Source organism: Panicum virgatum, chromosome 8K (genome assembly GCF_016808335.1).
Source record: "Panicum virgatum strain AP13 chromosome 8K, P.virgatum_v5, whole genome shotgun sequence".
NCBI lineage: Eukaryota > Viridiplantae > Streptophyta > Magnoliopsida > Poales > Poaceae > Panicum > Panicum virgatum.
In genome coordinates this window covers 37,965,353-37,976,130 of record NC_053143.1, presented here as the reverse complement: position 1 = coordinate 37,976,130, position 10,778 = coordinate 37,965,353, and the positions used below count along the sequence as shown (strand labels likewise).

The 10,778-nt window shown below is 45.6% G+C and overlaps 1 protein-coding gene across 1 annotated transcript; it reads left to right on the top strand.

The window, feature by feature from the left end:
- Window positions 1–2,552: 2,552 nt before the first annotated feature.
- On the top strand, window positions 2,553–4,346 carry LOC120644557 (anthocyanidin 5,3-O-glucosyltransferase-like). The gene has a single exon (XM_039921199.1). It carries the CDS (start codon window positions 2,617–2,619, stop codon window positions 4,072–4,074), a length of 1,458 nt encoding a protein of 485 aa, XP_039777133.1. The 5' UTR covers window positions 2,553–2,616; the 3' UTR covers window positions 4,075–4,346.
- The last annotated feature ends 6,432 nt before the right edge of the window (window positions 4,347–10,778 follow it).

Here is a 10,778-nt window from a genome sequence, read left to right as displayed (position 1 = left end):
CACGTCTACGAAACATATGATACTTTTCATCACATATGAGCATGAAGTGGAGAGGATAAATGAAAACCGGCACTAATGACAGGGCCGCAACCCCAATTGCATCCATCTAAGATGGAAATGACCTCTTTTTTCCCCTTAAGAACAACAATAAGTTATAAAAACAATATGGTAATACAAGCTACAAAGCATATATAAATTTCTAATTTTAGCTTTCCTTGTGAAAATAGCATTTTGGGGTAAATTACCAACTTGTTGTAACTATATCCGTATTTATATCGTGAAAGAAAATATATGTAACATGATATATGATAGAATTTGTAATTGCTTTGGAAAGTTTTGCGCCTCTAGATCTTCTCATACTAGCCAAAAAAAAACAAAGAATTAGCAGTGCTCTTAGGCCTCCTTTGGAATGGAGGAAAATTTTCCCATTCCTACGTTTTTCTTGTGAAATTCCTACACGATTCCTATGAAAATCATGTGTTCTAAATGAAGCCTTAGAGAAGATTGTGATATGATATGGTGGCAAGGGTGAGTAAATAAGGCAAGTATAGGCCCCGCTTGGAATGCAGGAAAATTTTCCTATTTCTGTGTTGAAAGTGATCGGGTGCTCTAGCCTAAGAGGGGGAGGGGGTGAATTAGGTACTCTAAAAACTTAGACCTATAGATCCAACTAGTTTGCACAAAACTTAAATAAAAACATGCTATCTAGATGTGCAACTAGGTTGTTCTAGTGAGAAAACCCTATCCCAAAAGAGTTTAGCAACCTATAGCCTTTTCTATCAAGAACTATTCTATGAAAGTAAAGGCACACAAATTGCTAGTATGAAATGCGGAAGCTTAAAGAGCGGGATAGGAGATAGCAAACTCTTGACGCGGGTGTTTATCCCGTGGTTCGGTTAGCCACAAAGGCACACCTACATCCACGTTGTTGTAGCACTCACTAAGAGTATTGCTACTCGGCCACCAAGTCTCTTCCGTGAACACAATCACGGTCACCTTGGCCCCGGGTTCCACTAAGGAGCTTCTCCACAAAGGATGGGGGTCTCCACGTCCCCCGCACAAAGATGTCGTCGCCGCTCCACACCAAGTCGGAGGGTCGATAACGTTGCCGGCGAGTTTCACGCTCCAAGGTGCCGGCGCACCAAGCTCTTGTTTTGGTTCGCTAATGAACCATAGCACAAAGGCTCTAAGCCTTGCAATCTCATTCACTAAGAGCTAATCCTTTACACAACACTCTCAAAGTGTGCTAAGGGCTAAGAATATGATCTTGATGCTTTTGTATGGCTTGGAGATGTTCTTGGGTGTGTGTGGGATGTCCAGCAACTCTAGCAAACTTCAAATGGCCGGGGTGAGGCGTATATATAGGCCACCAAGTCTTGTAGCCGTTGCTCCAACGGTCAGCTGAAAATCTGCGTATCACCAAAAGAACCGATGCCTCTGGCAGGGGTAGCGTCGGTTCTTCCGGTCACTCACAAACCGAAGTAGCCGTTGAAGTCCTGACAGCTGACGCAGTGACCACTGGTTGAACCGATGCTTTGTTTTGATGCATCACCGGTTCATCCGGTGCTTAAGAATCTTCTCCTGACAGCTGACGTCATTACACCGATGGTATGCACCGATGCATCACCGGTTCAAACGGTGCTGAAGAATTGTCCTGGGCTCTTGACATCGTCTCTGGAACATAGGACGCCCAATGCACCGATGCCCCCTTTTTGACCCGTCGGTTCAACCGGTGCCTATAGGCTGACTTGGCTTCGATTCCCTTCTGCACCAAACTTCATAGCGCCGGTTCTTCCGACAAGCATCAGATGCACCGATTCTTAGGCATCGGTTCTTTCGGTGCTCCTGATCCGAAGAGCTTTCAAGGCGCTGCCCTGAGACCCGCGTAGGGGCGGCCCTTCGGGCCTTGCTACGCCTATCTTCTCTTTCTTTTTGTCATCACTTGAACCTAAAAGCCTGAGAATGATCATCTTAACAATCATATTAGTCCAAGTATTGTGTTGTCATTCGATCACCAAAATCACTCGAAATGGCATAAATGGTGCCATGTTCGTTACATGTGTTTTTTCTGTGAAATTGAATTGTTTCCTGTGAAATTCTTGTGTTCCAAACGGGCCTAAGGATAGAGCGGTGGTGAAGATTGTTATACATCATGAATGGCCAACATAATAGCATCACAGCAATAACAAATCTTTGGTGGTGTTGACACGCACCGAAGATCGCCTCCATTATCTAAAAATGACAGCACCCTTGTGTCCAGCTGAAACTTTTTCACACATAGAAGAATAATGGTTCTTCTCTCCAAAGTCCAAAGTGCAAGACTTTCAACATGAATTATGATGCCCAGACAGACAAGTGGTCTGGTCCACAATTGCATTGCATGGCCATGGGTGGCTCACCCGTCGTTTGTCGATCGCTACGAAATTTTTACCACGCATTCACACGTGTCTGACAAAGGCTTCGACGTGGTACCATGTATCGCAATCCATGCACAGTCGTGTATCGTCACAGAACCGCTATCCGTCGCCTCTAATCTTCAATTCAGCACTCGATTACTCGGACACCTATCTTGCTCCTTGCCGCCGGCTTGCCAGAAAAGGTAGCTAGCAGCCTCCCATGGAGAAGACCGTGGTTCTCTACCCCGGCCTGCCCGTCAGCCACTTCAGACCCATGATGCAGCTCGCCGATGCCATCCTGGAGGCGGGCTACACCGTCGTGGTCGCGGTCATCGACGCCACCAAGGAACAGAACCCCGACATGGCCGCCGCGGTCGGCAGCATCATCGCATCCTCCAATCCGGCGGTCACCTTCCACACGCTCCCTCGGATACCCGACCCTCCCACCATCACCAACGACGTGAACCTGTTCCTCGGCTACTTCGAGCTGATTAGGCGCTACAACAAGCCCTTCGACGAGCTCCTCCGCACCATGCCTCCACGGAGCATCCACGCGGTGATCGTGGACTCGGTGTCCAACGCCGCACTCGACGTCACCAGGGAGCTCGGGATCCCTGCCTACATCTTCTTCACCACAAACGCCTCCGTCCTCGCCGTGTACCTCCAGGTCCCGTCGATCCGTGCGGAGGGCGAGCCGAGCTTCAAGGAGCTAGAAGACGACACCCTCAGCTTCCATGGCGCCCCACCCATGCCGGCTTCTCACCTCCTCGAGCAACTGCTCGAGGACCCCGACAGCGAGATATACAAAGAGATGGTAAGCTCGCTAAGCAACAACATGGAGGCCGACGGCATACTGGTGAATACGCTCGCGTCGCTAGAGGCTCGGGCACTGGGAGCTCTCACGGATCCGCAGTTCCTCCCAGCTGGAACCGGAAGTGAGCACACGATGCCTCCGGTGTACTGCGTCGGGCCACTTGTCCAGGGGGCAGCTGGCACAGAAGGGAAGCACGAGTGCCTCACGTGGCTCGACGAGCAACCAGAGCGTAGCGTCGTGTTCCTCTGCTTTGGGAGCATAGGGATGGGCAACCACTCGGAGGCGCAGCTCAAGGAGATCGCCGTCGGCCTCGAGAGGTCCGGCCACCGGTTCCTGTGGGTGGTGCGAGCCCCTCTGGGCGACAACCCGGAGAAGGCGTTCGGCAGGGACGCCAACCCGGACCTCCACGGGCTCCTGCCCGATGGCTTCTTGGAGAGGACCAGCGGCCGTGGCATCGTCGTCAAGATCTGGGCGCCGCAGGTGGACGTGCTCCATCACAGGGCGACGGGCGCGTTCGTGACGCACTGCGGGTGGAACTCGGTGCTGGAGGGGATCACTGCGGGCGTGCCGATGCTCTGCTGGCCTCAGTATGCGGAGCAGAAGATGAACAAGGTGTTCATGGTAGAGGAGTACGGGGTTGGCGTGGAGATGGTGGGGTGGCAGCAGGGCCTGGTCACGGCGGAGGAGGTAGAGGCCAAGGTAAGGCTTGTGATGGAGTCCGAGAAAGGGGAGCAGCTCAGGGCACAGGTGATGGCACACAAAGAGGCTGCAGACATGGCGTGGAAGGATGGTGGATCGTCTCGCGCGGCGTTTGGCAAGTTCTTGGTGGACGTTCACGCTGGCCTGGGGCTAGCACGCCGCTGAATTACTAGTAACATGATTATGACGTTCTTACGCGCGTTACATTATTATATTACACTCCTACTCTCTTTGAATGGAGGGAATAAGCTATGCAGTCCTTGAGGTTTTCTTCATGCGTCATGTACCTTGTTAGTTGTTTGTACATCTTTTTCTTAAGCCCACATCTTTTGGTATTGCGACAATGTAATAATGTTGATTGTGTTGTGTTGTTCGTATAATTTGGACAAGATATGCTTTAAAACAAGTTTGTTCCGCGTGCACCATGCATGCATACAGCCCAGAGAGGACTTATAGCTCCACTAAGATCATTTTTAAATAGTTTCAAAAATTATTTTAATCTAAACTTTGAAGAAAATAACTCATCTAAATATCTTCTACATAGTCATAACTTCAACTCTACGATTTTCTAAGCTTATAGTAACCAGCTCCACCTCCAAAAAATTTATATAGCTGGAGCTATCCCAAACAAAGCATGAGGCTTCTTTGTCGGTTCATCGTTGACTAAAGCTCTTCAAAAATAAATATTAAATGCCATATGGCTCGTGACTTTTTTCTACCATAACAGGATTGTAATTGACTATGTTATATATGAAGGGGTACTGGTCCTATGAAAAAGGGAGAACTATGACCATATATGGAAAAAGCATATTGAGTAACTGATAACTAAGTTTCATCATAACCAGACAAATCTTGCTCTTTGAGCCACACCAAACGGCCTCTAAACTAATGCTTAACCGGCCTCTAAAATTGAATTGGTTAAGAGTAGTTGCTTTGAAATTGCGTACTTCAGCCATCAACATTAGCTGGCTCTTTAATTTGTAGGAACAATAAATCTCATCCTTGTCACTTGTGTTGAGGACTACAGTACCGAGCAAGTAAAGAGCGACAATGACTCCATAAGGTCCCCTACAGGCTGCAGCATCCTCCGCATGTGGAAAAATTCAGCTTGTACCTAGAAAAAGATAGTAGAACTTCTCGATGTGCGGCGTGCCATCACCCACGCACTCGTCATCGTCGATGTCCACTGGAAGCTTGGAATCTCTATCTCCTAGAGTTAGATAGAACTGAACTGCCATGTGCTGGCAATAAAGAATTCCCCGGAATGCCTCCCCATCCCCGTCCCCGTAGGGAGAAAAATTCTCCGTCCCCGTCCCCACAAACAGCAACGGAGACAACATTCTTCTCATCCCCATTTCCGTGGGGATTTTCCGTCCCTGTCTCGTTTTACTCATTGTCATCACCACTTCCTCTCAAATAAAGATAAGAAGACATGATCTTAGTGTGGCTACCTCTAATTATAACATTTTATGGTTGGTTAGTGGAAGAATTGGACACATGGATGGCAATGTGAAGTATAATGTATGATATATTTTATTAGATTTTATAGGTGACACATTAAATAGGGATCCCCGCGGCCAACGGTACGGGGGATGCTCCCCCATCCTCGTCCCCACCAAACCCGACGGTGGAGAAATTTCCTCACGAAGATCGCCGTGGGAAGTAAAATGCCCCCATACCTAGCCCCTAATAAAGGAATTCCCCATGAGAAATTGGGGATCGGTCCCTATTTCCATTTTTTTACTCCTATTGTGAAAAATCATTTCGAAAGACGGTTACACATGCAACTGCTATCCTGACCATCCCATAGAAAGAAGAACAAAGCTGTTGCGTTGGGATATGTGCTATTTTGTCTCTTGTATATGTATTTCATTGTATTTTTACTTTTGTTCTTCCATTTTTGTCAGGTATAGGCAGTGCTTCATGGGCTGGGTGGCGTTTTTGACAACTTCTACTATACAATGACATGACATATAGATGTTTTCATGAGACATAAAGTTTGATGCTTCATGTACCCCCTCACATGCAGCGCAGGTGACTATTTGCATGCTTTATTGTACTGGACAGGTGGCACATTTTCCCATCATGTATTTATTATTTAATGCATATTTTGAACCGGAGCCTCTACGCTGCTTGCCCAATACAGACTTAGCAACACAAATAAACACACGTAGTACATGTGAGAACAGCCTACTATGACAACAAAGTACAATAGTTAACTTAAATCTAAATTTTTCTCTATTTTGTTTCTAAAGAACATCAATATTTTTTCTAATGACATAAAATTTTTGTATACCTAAATATATGTCAATGAACTTGTTCTCAGCAAGTCATACTTTGACTAGATCAAATGTAACAAATATAATACAATGCACCTGTCAAAAGTAAATGATAAATCATGATGCACCGGCAGGAACATTGTAGGGACAAAACTCCTTGACAGCTTGTACAATTTATTTCCTAGGTAAATAATAATAATCTTCCTACACGGAAATAATTGTTCTCTCCATTACTCAACCACATAACTGATGAGATACATAAAAATAATTTTATGTTGTAATATGGAGTGAAGATTAGGTACACCAAAATGAGATTGAAGGACAATTCCTCGTTTATGAAATATGAAGATGAACATACTTCTTTTTATAAATATTTAATGGGATTTCTTGATGATCTGAGCTTCCAATGTCCTCAAAATTGATTCAGCAACCACAAGAACGACTTTCCAATTCTCGATCTTGTTACACAAAGGTCATCAGTCGTTCTTGCAAAAGCGAAACAGCGGCCTAACTGCTCGGTGAATGGAGTAATGGTTACCTGAAAGGAATTCAAGACATAGTTTAGATAGGAGCAAGATGTTTCAAAGACCTAAGAAATGACCAAGTAAAATAAAACCCGAAAAATGGTGTACTACAGACGTGTGCTCCTTCAGAGCAAATGTGTACTACAGGCGAAGGCAGACAGCCCTCATATACAAATATACAAATCCTTATCGAGGAAGGATTCCGTGGCTTCTGAGGCATGCCACGTGTCAGCCATCGATTGAGCTATTTTTAGTACAACTGTACTTTTTGATCCAAATAAATCGAAACATGTACATATATCCTTATACGTTATTATGTTGGGAATATATCAGGTGCAAACTAGGTCCTTGGTGCAACCGTGAAAACAACTCATCTTTGGTGTAACCGTGAAAACAACTCATCTCGTGCATCCAACTCCCATCCTACGGTGAGAAGCATTTTACAGTTAACCCCTCGCTTATTCTATTTTTTTTAAGGAGATTCCTCCGCTGATCCTATCATGCCGTTGGATGTTCATCATCATGTGTGTAGGGATGGCCGTTTTTACGGTTGCACCATGTGCTCGGTTTGCACTGGATATGCTCTCCATTATGTTGGTTCAAGTTTGTCCGTTCATTTTGGCCACGTACGTTCGATGCAGCGGTAGCCCAAAAATAGAATAATATCCAGACCCACGTTCATCCTGTAACAAGGTAAACATGTCAGTAAATTCTTTTACTTTTCATACGTGCTCTTCTTACTCCAGACTTTGTTTGTGAAACCACACGTCGACCGACTCATCGATCAATGCATGGCAAGCACACTCAAATTACGTCTACATACATCGTTCCAACAATGCTTATAAACTCTGGCTGATGCAGCAACAGCCCACAAATAGAATAATACCTAGACGCACGTTCACCCTATAATAAGATAATTAAACTCATTAACTCTTTTACTTTTTTATGTGTTTGTTGTTATTTTTCTCCATCCCTTCCTTGGAACACATTGACTCTCCTCATCGATGCATGATAAGCACACTTAAATTACGTGTATGTACTTTGTTCCAATAATGCTTATAAATACATGTCCTATACATCAGCAGACCAGAAACAAAATAATATATAGCCCAACGTTCACCCTACAATAAGATAGGATGCATTGATTTTTTTTTACTTTTTTATATGTCTGCTACTCTTTTGCTTCAGCCTTTCCCCTCTGTATGTGACAAGCACACTCAAATTTACGTGTCCCTACTTAGTTCTAGCATATGCTTCTAAACCAAAAACACGATCGCATCAACAAACCCATCATGTAGACTCGCACTAATATGGGCGTGGTGTTAGCGTGGCTTATCTCCTAATTTTCTATATATCCAGTCAATCAAGGGAACAAAAATGGACACCAAGTACAGTTAAAGACATGTATCTAATCTAGTACGAACAGGCAATAACACATAAAAATTATACAGCCAAACTATATGATATCAAGGATACGTCATCCTTTTCGGGTATTGTTCTACGAGCTACCATATTTTTAATTATCGTAAAGGTTTAGGTACACCTATCATTATAGTTTAGGTACACCTATCATCATGCTTTAGGTACACACCTGATGTGCAGTATGTTGGAACAAGAAAAAAAAATAGCAAAACTAGTCTGTCCATCCCGTCTGAGTTTCTAACTAAGAATTAAGCACGGATTATAAACTCCTACATTCTGATTGAACATGTATAGGATTGAACATGTACGCGATTGGGATATGAGTTAACTATTACTCCCTCCGTTCTCGAATGTTTGTCACGGTTGACTTTTTTTTCCAAACTTTCATCCTTTGTCTTATTCAAAAAATTTAATGAACTGTCATTTATCTTATTAGGATTTGCTTTATATCATTGATAGTAGTTTAAGTATGACTTGTAATTTTGCATATTTCTATAAATTTTTTGAATAAGACAAGTGTTTAAACTTTTGAAAAGAAGTCAACCATGACAAACATTCGAGAACGGAGGGAATATATATTTATGAATAATAATCACAAATGTTTTCACTTTAATGACAACGTAATGAACTTGACACCTGTGTTACATGGACACGGGTGCGGGTGTCGGTGTTGGACATGGGTGCGGGTGTCCGATTCGGCAAATCCTAAAAAATAGGATTCGGGGACTCGGCAAATATATCAATTTATTTTTATTTTTATAAATAAAAAAACGAATATTACTCTATCCATCCAGAAAGCATGAAACAAAGCAATGAAACACGTAATGAAATGTTGAGATACTCACTGTGATTCTGTCATTCTGTGACGTGTGAATAACTGAATATTGAACGTCTGAACACTGAATATATGAGATTAGATCATGATCACGTCTTTGTTAACATCGAATAGTCACCTGTGAGGCTTTGAAGCATCCAGCAAGGTAGTAGAAATAAGCAAAATAGAGTTGTTTTCATATCGAATAGTCTCCCTTTTTCCCCGGCTCTCTCATCCTCTCATTTTCTCCGCCGCTCCCTCTGCTCCTCCCCCGCCGCCCTCTACTCCTCCGCCCCCTCTGCTCATGTGCGCACCGGTCGCCGTTCCCTCCAGCTCGCGCGCGTGCGCCGACCGCCGCCCTCCCTCCTCCCTCCAGCTCGCGCTGCCCTCTGCTCCTCCTCCCCCTTTACTCACGCTCGCCGCCGCCCTCCCTCCCTCCTATCCCTGGTGGCGGACCTCGCGGCAGAGCAGGGCCCCCGCCCCCGGCGAGATATCCACCCCGAGACGGCGAGCGCGCGGGCCGGCGGGTGTGGTGGCCGGCGATCGTGGGCCGCACGCACGCAGAAAGTACTCCCCTTGCAGCATTCGACGGAGGCAGACGACCTCGGCATGTGGCGGTGGGGGACGACCTCGGTGTGCGGTGGCCGGATCCGGCTCCCTCCCGAAGGCGGATGAGCTCGATGCGGGCGGCCAGATCTAGCCCGGCGATGGCCGGATCCGGCTCCCTCCTGGCTGCGGCGGCTCCCTCCTCCCTCCCAGCGGCGGCGGCTTCCGGATGGACACGGTGAGGAGTGTCAGATACGCGTCGTGCCGCGTCGGATGCGAGTCGACGCGCCGATACACGTCGACGCGGCAAAAATATATTAGACTCGTGTGTCCCTGTAACACAGCTTGACACCCGTGAGCTGCAAGAGGCTGAGATTATAGGAATGCAGGAGCAGCTAGCCGGCTTTATCTTGGACGAGGTGTTAGCTGAAGATGGAAAGTTCAACATTATACATGCTCTGCCACCTCAAGATTAATATAATTGTACATTTAAGTGATGTAATTATTATATGTGCATTTTGTCTATGTAATAATTGTAGTATGTAATTGTGATACTCAATTTGATACAGTCGTATAATATTAGTGCCAGTTAGATATATGTGACGTATTGATAAGCAACAATAGCCAATCATTACCACATCAGGACAAAACAGGCAGTGATAGCTCTACCATCACTACCGGTAATACTAATAGGGCGTGATACCAGCAATATCACTGCTGGTTAGGTTCCTGAGCAGGCAGTGACACCTAGATTATCACTGTCGGTTAGAAGCAAGAACCGACAGTAATACAAGGAATGACACTGCCGGTTTGTGAACTAAACCGGCAGTGATATTCCGAGTAACACTGCCAGTTGGGGTACAGAACTGGCAGTGATATATAGTTATCACTGCTGGTTGTGTAAACCGGCAGTGATGACCAAGCCCCATCACTGCCCATTACGCTCTACCGGCGCCAAAACCAACAGTGAATGTGTTTTTGACCCGGCAGTGATGGGGGTATTCCAGTAGTGGTTGCCTTCTCAATTTGATAACATTTAAGTGATGTACTAATACACTTGGAACTGTATGCATGCTTTTTCTACAACTTTGGTACGGACCAGGCGAGGAACTTGCAGAATAGGTGAGGAAGCTCACAAATCGAGCAGGGACCATACCTTAATCTGCTTGGCCTTGATGCTGCTGATGATGGGGCAGTCCCTGATGTGCTGCTGCTTGCCAGCTAGGCTTGGGGCATTCACTATAGACGCACTCCAGCATCTTCACTTGCTTCGGAGTGTACCGC